Source organism: Melanerpes formicivorus, unplaced genomic scaffold (genome assembly GCF_026170545.1).
Source record: "Melanerpes formicivorus ecotype bairdi unplaced genomic scaffold, bMelFor1.0.p_v2 SCAF_9, whole genome shotgun sequence".
Classification (NCBI taxonomy): Eukaryota; Metazoa; Chordata; class Aves; order Piciformes; family Picidae; genus Melanerpes; species Melanerpes formicivorus.
Window position 1 is genome coordinate 10046739 of NW_027142361.1, and position 14109 is coordinate 10060847.

The 14109-nt window shown below is 44.1% G+C and overlaps 1 protein-coding gene across 1 annotated transcript in view; it reads right to left on the reverse strand.

The window, feature by feature from the left end:
* Nucleotides 1–14109, reverse strand: part of LOC137443377 (NBAS subunit of NRZ tethering complex-like) — a 133956-nt gene that overhangs the window by 63381 nt on the left and 56466 nt on the right. The window contains exon 4 of the mRNA XM_068143015.1: nucleotides 7480–7592. Within this exon, the coding sequence (XP_067999116.1) occupies nucleotides 7480–7592 (113 nt within the window). The remainder of the gene's footprint in view (nucleotides 1–7479; nucleotides 7593–14109) is intronic.

The window sequence follows — 14109 nt, forward strand, 5'->3', positions numbered from 1 at the left end:
GTCTTGCTTCCGCCTCTTCTTCAGGCAGCAGCTTTCTGTGCTGGGCTTTCTGCCAAGGCTCCGGCCTTCAAACTGACAAACCTGATAAGGCCTGTATTAACTGCTTCCAATTAACACAAAACTGCTTTAAACTTCTTTCTTTCTTCTATCTCCCTTTTCCGACCTACTCTGGGGAAAGGGGGGGAGAGGGGAGAGCGGAGGTGGGGAACCCCTCGGCAAGGGGGGCTACTCTCATTTCTGTGTTACTTTATTGTATATCTTTGTATATATTGTAAATATTGTAAATTTGTATATATTCCCCCGCATACCCTACATTGCTTTGTAAATATAAAGCTCCACTGCTTTGCTAATTCAGCTTGTGAGGTTTTGTTTTTCCTTTTCCTTCAATTTTTCTTTCCCCTTACTTACAGGGGGGAGGGAAGAGGCTTCTTGGCCTTACCCTTCCAACCCTCCACATTTTTTTTCTTGGCGTACCCAACGTGCGGCAGATAATTAGTTCAATTTATTACTTGATTGATTTAGTGTTTTCTAGCTGAATTAGCAAACATGAAGGTATTGTGGTTTGTGGAGCGATTATTCTTTTCAATTTTTGGGGCTCTGGTTTACAGATATTGTTTGGGTTTGATTTTGGATTACCTAGGTAAATATTTGGTGCGGACAATTTATATGTGGGTTATGTGTAGAGTTAAATTATGGTATGGAAAATGCGTGAATTTCTTATGGCCAGTGAGATACAGAAATGTTACCTCCACCACTCTCCCAATTGAGATAAAGGGTTTTAAGATTCCGCCGGAGAAAAGAGTAACTTTAGGTGATGCCTGGGATCCAAAGGTGATTTATTTGGTGTCTATAATTCTGCTGCTGGTGATAATTATCGTGTATCTCCTGATTTCTTTCCGGCGAGAGAGAAAGGTGTCCAGAGCTTGTTTTGTTATTAAAACTAGATCAAAAAGAAAACGCCGTGGCTCTGGATCAGTCCCAGAGTCATCTAGTGATGAGGAATGTGCAGAATCAGTGTCAGCTAAAAAGAAGGCTAAAAAGTCAATTGGTAAAGCAGCTCTAAATGACTTTGCTGATTCTGGCAAGCAGCCAAGGGCATCGGCTGGTATCAACATGGCACCTACTCCTTCTCCTCCTTCTTCTTCTCCATCGGCCATTAACGGAGCAACGTCACTTCCACCCACTCTTTCGGTGGGACTGGAAGTCACTGCCCCAGCAGCTGATTTATCTCAGGACCTGTCAGCTTCCATTAAGGTGGCTGTAAATTCAAACACAGCTCCAGTTAAGGTGGCTCCTTTAAAGACTAGAAGTGGAAAGGCCAAAGATGGAGAGGAAGAGGTGGAGACTGATCCTGGTGAGGGGCCCTCTACTCTAAAAGATCCTGCTCAGGAGGAAGAGAAGGTTTGTTTTAAAGATCTAGCTAACCTAGTGAGATCAAAGCAGGATAGAGATGAAGCTAGGAAAGCAGCTGGCAAAGGTGGTTCTCAGCTTAAAGAGACCCTTAGGAGAATGACAGCAGGATTATATGGACAAAGAATTCAGGGAGACGAGGAAAAAGATGATATTTCAGAATGTTCTTCTCCCCGCAAGGAATTGCGTAATGTCCGTAAAGATTTCACCAGGGCAGATAAGGAGCCAGTTCTAGCTTGGCTTAGTAGGTGTTATGATACAGGTGCTTCAGCTCTGACAGTTGGAGACAAGTCAGCAGCTCAGTTAGGAACTCTCTCAAGGGATAATGGAATAGATAGACATCTAGGAAGGGATCTCGGCAAGGTTAATCTGTGGATACGCCTTTTAATAGCGGTTGCCCTGAGATATACTTCCCAAGATGATCTTCCCTGGAACCCTAAACCCTGGACTACCATAGATGAGGGAATTAAGCGCTTGAGAGAATTTGCTGTTAGAGAGCTACTCTATGGTGAACATGAAACTCTGAATCCTGATGACATTCCTGTGGGTATTGGTCGTGCTAAAAAGATCATCAAACTTGCTCCTTCCAATTATGCAAACATTCTGGCAAGCAGAATTGTGTCAGGAAGTTATGGTGGAGCTTCTCCTACGGTTGGCCAATTCAGTGATCAAATGAGACAATCGGAGGATAGCATGACACGTGGTTCTTTGGTTTCAGCCATTGAAACTCTGTCTGGAAAAATTGAGAGTTGCATGAAGGATCTGAAAGATTCCATATACCAATTGGCACAGAAGGATAATTTCAATTCTTCCTCCAGGTGGATACAAGTTTCATCTGTGAGGAATACACGTCCTCCAAGGAGGTCATTCCAAAACAGGACATTACAAAACAGGTCATTCCAAAACAGACCACCAAGGCAATCACGTAGAACTATTTGGATAACTCTGCGTGATCAGTTTGGTGAGAACATGAACCGCTGGGATGGCCAACCAACTTCTAATCTTTTCAGGAGACTGAGGGAATTGCAAAGTGGCAGAACCCAAGGTAGCAATACCAGAAGGGTAGCTGTTACTTCCACAGTTCCCCAGAACAACCCTAGTAGCACCAACAGTGGCTCCAGTTATAACATGAAAAGTTATAACACTCCAAACTATGTGCAATGCACATGTACGCATGTTCCCCATAATTCGGGGTGCCCTGCCTCCCGCCAGGGGGAGGAGAGGGATAACAGAGATAATAGAATCTATTGGGATGTGTACATCCAGTGGCCTGGCACTTCACAATTTCGGAAGTACAGGGCCTTGGTTGACACAGGAGCTCAGTGCACCATAATACCATCAAATTATCAGGGATCAGAGTCTATAACTATTCTGGGAGTCACTGGTGGATCTCAAGAGTTAAGTAAGGTAGAGGTTAATATAAGTTTAACTGGTAAACAATGGAGGAAGCATACAGTTGTGACCGGACCTGATGCACCTTGTATTTTGGGAATTGATTTTCTGAGAGAAGGGCGTTTCAAAGACCCTAGAGGTTACAGATGGGCTTTTGGAGTAGCTTCAATAGAAATTGATGGACAAAAGTTGAAGCTGTCTGCCAGACCTGAACTTTCTGATGAATCTGCAGTTGTGGGACAACATAAGATACAGGACATTAATTTGCCGGTTGCTTCTCAGACTGTGCATCACAGGCAATACAGAACCAACCGTGACTCTTTGTTGCCCATTCAGAATCTGATTCGTCAGTTGGAGAGTCAGAAAGTCGTCAGCAAAACTCACTCACCTTTCAACAGTCCAGTGCGGCCTGTGCGGAAGCAGAATGGAGACTGGCGTCTGACGGTCGACTACCGAGCCCTGAATGAAGTGACGCCACCTATGAGTGCAGCAGTACCAGACATGATGGAGCTACAGTATGAGCTGGAATCTAAAGAGGCCAAATGGTATGCTACCATAGACATTGCTAATGCATTTTTCTCTATTCCCATAGCAGAGGAATGCAGGCCTCAGTTTGCTTTCACCTGGAGAGGAATCCAGTACACCTTCAACAGACTGCCAATGGGCTGGATCCACAGCTCAAGCATCTGTCATGCAGTGATCCACGATGCTCTGGAGAAAGGTGGTGCTCCAGAACACATCCAGTTCATCGATGATATCATCGTCTGGGGTAAAACTGCTGAGGAAGTCTTCGAGAAAGGTAACAAAATCATTGACATTCTTCTGGATGCAGGTTTTGCCATCAAACGAGACAAGGTGAAAGGACCTACCACAGAGATTCAGTTTCTGGGAGTGCGGTGGCAGGATGGACGTCGAAACATTCCAGTGGATGTGGTAAATAGAGTCTCTACCATGGCAAGTCCCACAAACAAGCAAGAGACCCTACGTTTCTTGGGGATAGTGGGATTTTGGAGACTACACATTCCTGGATACAGTCAGATTGTGAAACCTCTGTATGATGTGACTCGAAAGAGAAACCATTTCCACTGGGGACCTGAACAACAAGCAGCCTTTGACCAGATAAAGCAAGAGGTGGTTCAAGCAATGGGTCTGGGACCTGTCCGAGATGGTCCAGACATTAAGAACATTTTGTACACGGCTGCAAGTGACAATGGTCCAACCTGGTGCTTGTGGCAAAAAGCTCCAGGTGAGACACGTGGACGACCTCTTGGTTTCTGGAGTCGAGGTTACAGAGGTTCAGAGGCTAACTATACTCCAACAGAGAAAGAAATTTTAGCTGCCTATGAAGGAGTAAAAGCATCTTCTGAAGTGATTGGAACTGAATCACAACTTCTCTTAGCTCCCAGATTACCAGTTTTGAATTGGATGTTCAAAGGCAAAGGCTCCACACCACATCATGCCACAGACTCAACCTGGTCTAAGTGGATGGCTCTGATAACACAGAGAGCTCGAATGGGAAATCTTGAAAGACCTGGTCTGGTGGAGGTGATCTCAAGTTGGCCTGAAGGTATCAACTGTGCTAAACCTCCAGAGGAGAAAGTAACTCGTGCTGAGGAAGCTCCTCCTTACAATGACCTTTCTGATGATGAAAAGAAGTATGCTTTGTTCACAGACGGTTCCTGTCGTCTTGTTGGAAACAAGCGAAGGTGGAAGTCTGCAGTGTGGAGTCCAACACGCCGAGTTGCAGAGGCGAAGGATGGAGAAGGAGAATCCAGTCAGTTCGCAGAGATAAAAGCTGTCCAGCTAGCTCTCGACGTGGCTGAACGTGAGAGATGGCCAAAGCTTTATCTCTACACCGACTCATGGATGGTAGCCAATGCTCTATGGGGTTGGCTAAAGAACTGGAAGAAGAGTGGTTGGCAGAGGAAAGGAAAACCCATTTGGGCAGCCGACCTGTGGGAGGACATTGCTGACTGAATCGAGAGAATTCCAGTGAAAGTGAGACACATCGATGCTCACATTCCTAAGAGCAAAGCTACTGAGGAACAGCAACACAACCATCAGGCAGATCTAGCTGCAAGAGTTTCTCAAGTAGACATGGACTCTAATCTTGATCTCGACTGGAAACACCGAGGTGAGATATTCTTAGCTCGGTGGGCTCATGGTTCGTCAGGACATCAAGGCAGAGATGCAACATACCAATGGGCTCGTGACAGATCCATAGACATTTCCATGGATGCTATCACACAAGTCATCCATGACTGTGACATTTGTGCTGCTATTAAGCAGGGAAAGCAAATTAAGCCCTTGTGGTATGGTGACAGATGGTCCAAGTACAAGTATGGTGAAGCTTGGCAGATTGACTACATCACTCTACCACATTCTCGTTCTGGTAAGCAATACGTGCTTACTATGGTAGAGGCAAACACTGGATGGTTGGAAACTTATCCAGTTCCACATGCAACTGCACGCAACACCATTCTCGGTCTGGAGAGACAAATCCTGTGGAAACACGGAACTCCAGAGAGGACTGAGTCAGACAACGGAACTCATTTCTAGAACAACCCTGTAAAGAACTGGGCAAAAGAGCATGGTATTGAATGGATATTCCATATTCCCTACTATGCACCAGCTTCAGGGAAGATTGAACGCTACAACGGTTTGTTGAAGACCACTCTTAAAGCCATGAGGGGTGGATCTTTGAAAAACTGGGAAAAACATTTAGCACAAGCAACCTGGCTGGTAAATAGTAGAGGTTCAGTGAACCGAGCTGGACCTGCACATTCAGATTTGCTACAGAAAGTAGGTGATAGAGTTCCTGTTGTTAGAGAAAAGAATCTGTTAGGTAAAACTGTTTGGGTATTTTCACCCTCAGCAGAGGCTAAACCTGTCCGAGGGGTGGTTTCAGCTGAAGGTCCGGGTCACACTTATTGGGTAATGCAAGAGAATGGTGAAATTCAGTGTATACCACAAAGAAATTTAACTTTAGCTGAAAGAGGTTAATTTCTAACTGTTGTACAGCTACATCGCGTCCAAAGGAAGAATCAATGAGGAATCTACGGTGCACGAACCCTGAGATCCCTGAGAGCCCTGAGTCAACTAAGAGACCCTGAGAATCCCTGTTTCCCTTTTCTTCACTTCGTCGGCGAAGAAATGAACTGTTTTCCATTTTTCTCATTTTCTGATTTTCTTGGACTTTTGAATCATCTACATCTGAGCATAGCCAGAATGGACTATGAACTTTACTCACGAACTGTAAATATCGTTTTGGATTGGATGGACAGTATGAACGGCCAATGAAATTGTTTAGAAGGGGTGGACTGTGACCGGTTGACGTTGTCCCCTTAAGAAAGGGAATATGGTGGACGGAAGTTGGTAAACGGAAAGAATAATCTAAACTAATTTCATTGGTGAAGTGGGAGGAAGCACCTTCTGAACTGGGAGTGAACTGGGCATTCCAGCACTTTTATCTTCAGTCTTGCTTCCGTCTCTTCTTCAGGCAGCAGCTTTTTGTGCTGGGCTTTCTGCCAAGGCTCCGGCCTTCAAACTGACAAACCTGATAAGGCCTGTATTAACTGCTTCCAATTAATACAAAACTGCTTTTAACTTCTTTCTTTCTTCTTTCTCCCTTTTCTGACCTACTCTGGGGAAAGGGGGGGAGAGGGGAGAGCGGAGGTGGGGAACCCCTCGGCAAGGGGGGCTACTCTCATTTCTGTGTTACTTTATTGTATATCTTTGTATATATTGTAAATATTGTAAATTTGTATATATTCCCCCGCATACCCTACATTGCTTTGTAAATATAAAGCTCCACTGCTTTGCTAATTCAGCTTGTGAGGTTTTGTTTTTCCTTTTCCTTCAATTTTTCTTTCCCCTTACTTACAGGGGGGAGGGAAGAGGCTTCTTGGCCTTACCCTTCCAACCCTCCACAACAACTACCTGAAGGGAGGTTGTAGACAGGCGGATGATGGTCTCTTCTCCTAGGCAGCCAGTACCAGAACAAGAGGACACAGTCTCAGGCTGCACCAGGGGAGGTTTAGGTTGGATGTTAGAAAGAAGTTCTATACAGAGAGAGTGATTGCCCTTTGGAATGGGCTGCCTGGGGAGGTGGTGGAGTCGCCATCATTGGAGGTTTTCAGGAGGAGACTTGATGGGGTGCTTGGTGCCATGGGTTAGTTGTTTGGGTGGGTTGGATTGGTTGAAGGGTTGGACGCGATGATCTTGAAGGTCTCTTCCAGCCTGGTTTATTCTATTCTATTCTATATATTTCAAAGTGAAATAGTGTAGTGGAGGCATGAAAACTGCCTATGCATGAAGAACCTGCTCATCAGCACATGACCAAGTAGAGATTATTTTGCAAATATAAGATGAGCTGAAACTACTTCTGATCAAGTCATCATGATCTTCCATTACTCAGTTTTATAATTGCCAAAAAGTCCTCCTAAAAGAGGTCCCACAGCATAGATTCCATATGCAGACATTTTTCTGATCTCACATGAACTGATTTTTTTAAATATATTTTTTTAATAATTTTTTTATATGTTTGTAACATGTTCAGAGGCAGGGAAGGGGCAATTTAGTTTACTTATGCAATATTCTAGCACTAGTAAAGTATTCCTCATGTATATGTGTGTCTGCGATTGAAGTAATCATATGAAGAACAAAAATATGCAGTACCTTGTAATGGTAGTATTTTCACGCCAAACTCTTCAAGGTAGCCAAGGGCACGAATGAGATCTAATTCTTCCTGAATAGCACTCGGACAGTCTACAATAAGCTGTAGACAATGCCTAAAAAGGAAGGAAGAGGAAGCCATTTTTTTTCTAAAACTGTTGAATAAATTAAAAATGAGATTTCTGGAAAAGTTAACCTGTTTTAATGAAAATGTATTCTTGGATTGCCACAATCCTCTTCACCTAATTGTGATCACATGATGTAAACTCTCTTGAATTTAGACCTGAAATGAATTTAACAAAAGAGACCAAAGACACAGGTACTTAAATAAGTAATTATTTCATTAAATATTTCTCCTATCATTATTGAATTATGGAGTTATACAATTTCCATCTGGACATTAAGTTGTTCACTGCTAATCTCTGGATCCAACCATCCAACCAATTACAAAATCACAGGATGCTGGGGCTTGGAAGAGACCTGTGGAAATCATCTAGTCCAACCCCACTGCTGACGCACCTAGAGTGCTCATAAGTAGTAATGACAGTCAATAAAATTTCTTTTGAATAAAAAGGTACCAATATACATAGCATTATATAATTAATACTGTGAAATTGACTGTCATTAAACTTTGACCTAAGGCTTTTTTCCACTGAAAAATGCAAACAACAAAACTCTGCAAAAATAAAGACAAAAAAGCGTGATCCTCTTCTTGCGATTCATTGGTATGTATGCTGATTCCTAAGTGAAAATTCTCTTTGGCATCAGCACACTTATAAACGCACTCATAAACACACATTTTCCTCTCTAGATGAGACATAAGTATTTTTGTTTGGTGATGCAATTGTGTTTTGGATTTTGTTGTTTGGTTTGCAGTTTGTTTAGTTTTTCTGGGGTTTTGGGGCAGGTTTGGTGTTTGGGGTTTTATTTGTATTTTTTGTTTGTTTTCTTGGTTTGTGGGGGTTTTTGTTCAGGATATTTCTTGTTGTCATTATGTTTTTTTGTTTTGGTTTGGGATTTTTAAGTGCTTTAAGAAAAAAGGGAAATTCATTGTGGTGGGTGGAAGGTAAGGCCAAGAAGCCTCCTCCCTTCCCCCTTGTAAAGTAAAAGGGAAAAAAAATTGAAGGGAAAAGAAAAAAAACTCGCAAGCTGGATTAGCAAAGCAGTGGAGCTATATTTACAAAGCGATGTAGGGTTTGCAGGGAGATATTTACAAATTTACAATATCTACAATATATACAAAGATATACAACAGAGTAACACAGAAATGAGAGTGAACCCCTCTCGGCAGAGAGGGGGGTTCCCCACCTCCTCTTTCCCCTCTTTCCCCCCTTTCCCCAGATTAGGTTAGAAGAGAGAGAGAGCGAAAGAAAGAAGTTAAAAGCAGTTTTGTGTTAATTGGAAAGGAGTTAATACAGGCCTTATCAGTTTTTCTCTCAAGGCCGGAGCCTTGGCAGAAAGCCCAGCACAGGGACAGAGAGCAGCCGCACCGTAGAAAGGCGGAAGCAAGACTGACTGAGAAGTGCTGGAAATGTCCACTTCACTCCCACTTCAGAAGGTGCTTCCTCCCACTCGTCCAATGAAATTAGTTTAGACTATTCCTTCCGTTTACCAACTTCCGTCCACCATGTTCCCTTTCTTAAGGGGGCAACGTCAACCGGCCACAGTCCACCCCTTCTAAACAATTTCATTGGCTGTTCATACTGTCCATCCAATCCAAAACGATATTTACAGTTCGTGAGTAAAGTTCATAGTCCATTCCGGCTATGCTCAGATGTAGATGATTCAAAAGTCCAAGAAAATCAGAAAATGAGAAAAATGGAAAACAGTTCATTTCTTCACCGACGAAGCGAAGAAAAGGGAAACAGGGATTCTCAGGGTCTCTTAGTTGACTCAGGGCTCTCAGGGATCTCAGGGTTCGTGCACCGTAGATTCCTCGTTGATTCTTCCTTTGGACGCGATGTAGCTATACAACAGTTTGAAATTAACCTCTTTCAGCTAAAGTTAAATTTCTTTGTGGAATACACTGAATTTCACCATTCTCTTGCATTACCCAATAAGTGTGACCCGGACCTTCAGCTGAAACCACCCCTCGGACAGGTTTAGCCTCTGCTGAGGGTGAAAATACCCAAACAGTTTTACCTAACAGATTCTTTTCTCTAACAACAGGAACTCTATCACCTTCTACTTTCTGTAGCAAATCTGATTGTGCAGGTCCAGCTCGGTTCACTGAACCTCTACTATTTACCAGCCAGGTTGCTTGTGCTAAATGTTTTTCCCAGTTTTTCAAAGATCCACCTCCCATGGCTTTGAGAGTGGTCTTCAACAAACCGTTGTAGCGTTCAATCTTCCCTGAAGCTGGTGCATAGTAGGGAATGTGAAATATCCACTCAATACCGTGCTCTTTTGCCCAGTTCTTTACAAGGTTGTTCTTGAAATGAGTTCAATTGTCTGACTCAATCCTCTCTGGAGTTCCGTGTCTCCACAGGATTTGTCTCTCCAGAACAAGAATGGTGTTGCGTGCAGTTGCATGTGGAACTGGATAAGTTTCCAACCATCCAGTGTTTGCCTCTACCATAGTAAGCACGTATTGCTTACCAGAACGAGAACGTGGTAGAGTGATATAGTCAATCTGCCAAGCTTCACCATACTTGTACTTGGACCATCTGTCACCATACCACAAGGGCTTAAGTCGTTTTGCCTGCTTAATAGCAGCACAAATGTCACAGTCATGGATGACTTGCGTGATAGCATCCATGGAAATGTCTATGGATCTGTCACGAGCCCATTGGTATGTTGCATCTCTGCCTTGATGTCCTGATGAATCGTGAGCCCACCGAGCTAAGAATATCTCACCTCGGTGTTTCCAGTCGAGATCAAGATTAGAGTCCATGTCTACTTGAGAAACTCTTGCAGCTAGATCTGCCTGATGGTTGTGTTGCTGTTCCTCAGTAGCTTTGCTCTTAGGAATGTGAGCATCGATGTGTCTCACTTTCACTGGAATTCTCTCGATTCGATCAGCAATGTCCTGCCATAGGTTGGCTGCCCAAATGGGTTTTCCTTTCCTCTGCCAACCACTCTTCTTCCAGTTCTTTAGCCAACCCCATAGAGCATTGGCTACCATCCATGAGTCGGTGTAGAGATAAAGCTTTGGCCATCTCTCACGTTCAGCCACGTCGAGAGCTAGCTGGACAGCTTTTACCTCTGCGAATTGACTGGACTCTCCTTCTCCATCTTTCGCCTCTGCAACTCGGCGTGTTGGACTCCACACAGCAGACTTCCACCTTCGCTTGTTTCCAACAAGACGACAGGAACCGTCTGTGAACAAAGCATATTTCTTTTCATCATCAGAAAGGTCATTATAAGGAGGAGCTTCCTCAGCACGAGTCACTTTCTCCTCTGGAGGTTTGGCACAGTTGATACCTTCAGGCCAACTTGAGATCACCTCCACTAGACTAGGTCTTTCAAGATTTCCCATTCGAGCTCTCTGTGTTATCAGAGCCATCCACTTAGACCAGGTTGAGTCTGTGGCATGATGTGGTGTGGATCCTTTGCCTTTGAACATCCAATTCAAAACTGGTAATCTGGGAGCTAAGAGAAGTTGTGATTCAGTTCCAATCACTTCAGAAGATGCTTTCACTCCTTCATAGGCAGCTAAAATTTCTTTCTCTGTTGGAGTATAGTTAGCCTCTGAACCTCTGTAACCTCGACTCCAGAAACCAAGAGGTCGTCCACGTGTCTCACCTGGAGCTTTTTGCCACAAGCACCAGGTTGGACCATTGTCACTCGCAGCCGTGTACAAAATGTTCTTAATGTCTGGACCATCTTGGACAGGTCCCAGACCCATTGCTTGAATCACCTCTTGCTTCATCTGGTCAAAGGCTGCTTGTTGTTCAGGTCCCCAGTGGAAATGGTTTCTCTTTCGAGTTACATCATACAGAGGTTTCACAATTTGACTGTATCCAGGAATGTGCAGTCTCCAAAATCCCACTATCCCCAAGAAACGTAGGGTCTCTTGCTTGTTTGTGGGACTTGCCATGGTAGAGACTCTATTTACCACATCCACTGGAATGTGTCGGCGTCCATCCTGCCACCGCACTCCCAGAAACTGAATCTCTGTGGTAGGTCCTTTCACCTTGTCTCGCTTGATGGCAAAACCTGCATTCAGAAGAATGTCAATGATTTTGTTACCTTTCTCAAAGACTTCCTCAGCAGTTTTACCCCAGACGATGATATCATCGATGAACTGGATGTGTTCTGGAGCACCGCCTTTCTCCAGAGCATCGTGGATCACTGCATGACAGATGCTTGAGCTGTGGATCCAGCCCATTGGCAGCCTGTTGAAAGTGTACTGGATTCCTCTCCAGGTGAAAGCAAACTGAGGCCTGCATTCCTCTGCTATGGGAATAGAGAAAAATGCATTAGCAATGTCTATGGTAGCATACCATTTGGCCTCTTTGGATTCCAGCTCATACTGTAGCTCCATCATGTCTGGTACTGCTGCACTCATAGGTGGTGTCACTTCATTTAGGGCTCGGTAGTCTACCGTCAGACGCCAGTCTCCATTCTGCTTCCGCACAGGCCACACTGGACTGTTGAAAGGTGAATGAGTTTTGCTGACGACTTTCTGACTTTCCAACTGACGAATCAGATTCTGAATGGGCAACAAAGAGTCACGGTTGGTTCTGTATTGTCTGTGATGCACAGTCTGAGAAGCAACCGGCAAATTAATGTCCTGTATCTTATGTTGTCCCACAACTGCAGATTCATCAGAAAGCTCAGGTCTGGCAGATAGCTTCAATTTTTGTCCATCAATTTCTATAGAAGCTACTCCAAAAGCCCATTTGTAACCTTTAGGGTCTTTGAAACGCCCTTCTCTCAGAAAATCAATTCCCAAAATACAAGGTGCATCAGGTCCGGTCACAACTGTATGCTTCCTCCATTGTTTACCAGTTAAACTTATATTAACCTCTACCTTACTTAACTCTTGAGATCCACCAGTGACTCCCAAAATAGTTATAGACTCTGATCCCTGATAATTTGATGGTATTATGGTGCACTGAGCTCCTGTGTCAACCAAGGCCCTGTACTTCTGAAATTGTGAAGTGCCAGGCCACTGGATGTACACATCCCAATAGATTCTGTTATCTCTGTTATCCCTCTCCTCCCCCTGGCGGGAGGCAGGGCACCCCTAGTTATGGGGAACATGCGCACATGTGCATTGCACATATTGTGCAGGGTTATAACTTTGCGTGTTATAACTGGAGCCACTGTTGGAGCCATAAGAGTCGTTCTGGGGAACTGTGGAAGTAACAGCTACCCTTCTGGTATTGCTACCTCGGGTTCTGCCACTTTGCAATTCCCTCAGTCTCCTGAAAAGATTAGAAGTTGGTTGGCCATCCCAGCGGTTCATGTTCTCACCAAACTGATCACGCAGAGTTATCCAAATAGTTCTACGTGATTGCCTTGGTGGTCTGTTTTGGAATGACCTGTTTTGGAATGTCCTGTTTTGGAATGACCTCCTTGGAGGACGTGTATTCCTTACAGATGAAACTTGTACCCACCTGGAGGGAGAATTGAAACTATCCCTTTGTGCCAATTGGTATATGGAATCTTTCAGATCCTTCATGCAATTCTCAATTTTTCCAGACAGAGTTTCAATGGCTGAAACCAAAGAACCACGTGTCATACTATCCTCCAATTGTCTCATTTGATCACTGAATTGGCCAACCGTAGGAGAAGCTCCACCATAACTTCTTGACACAATTCTGCTTGCCAGAATGTTTGCATAATTGGAAGGAGCAAGCTTGATGATCTTTTTAGCAAGACCAATACCCACAGGAATGTCATCAGGATTCAGAGTTTCATGTTCACCATAGAGTAGCTCTCTAACAGCAAATTCTCTCAAGCGCTTAATTCCCTCATCTATGGTAGTCCAGGGTTTAGGATTCCATGGAAGGTCATCTCGGGAAGGGTATCTCAGGGCAACCGCTATCAAAAGGCGTATCCACAGATTAACCTTACCGAGAGCTTCGCCTAGATGTCTATCTATTCCATTGTCCCTTGAGAGAGTTCCTAACTGAGCTGCTGACTTGTCTCCAACTGTTAGAGCTGAAGCACCTGTATCATAACACCTACTAAGCCAAGCTAGAACTGGCTCCTTATCTGCCCTGGTGAAATCTTTACGGACATTTCTCAATTCCTCCCGTGGTGACGAACAGTCTGTAATATCATCTTCATCTTCATCTCCCTGAATTCTTTGCCCGTAAAATCCTGCTGTCATTCTCCTAAGGATCTCTTTAAGCTGAGAACCACCTTTGCCAGCTGCTTTCCTAGCTTCATCTCTATCCTGCTTTGATCTCACTAGGTTAACTAGATCTTTAAAACAAACCTTCTCTTCCTCCTGAGCAGGATCTTTTAGAGTAGAGGGCCCCTCACCAGGATCAGTCTCCTCCTCTTCTTCTCCATCTTTGGCCTTTCCACCTCTAGTCTTTAAAGGAGCCACCTTAACTGGAGCTGTGTTTGAATTTACAGCCACCTTAATGGAAGCTGACAGGTCCTGAGATAAATCAGCTGCTGGGGCAGTGACTTCCGGTCCCACCGAGGGAGTGGGTGGAAGTGACGTTGCTCCGT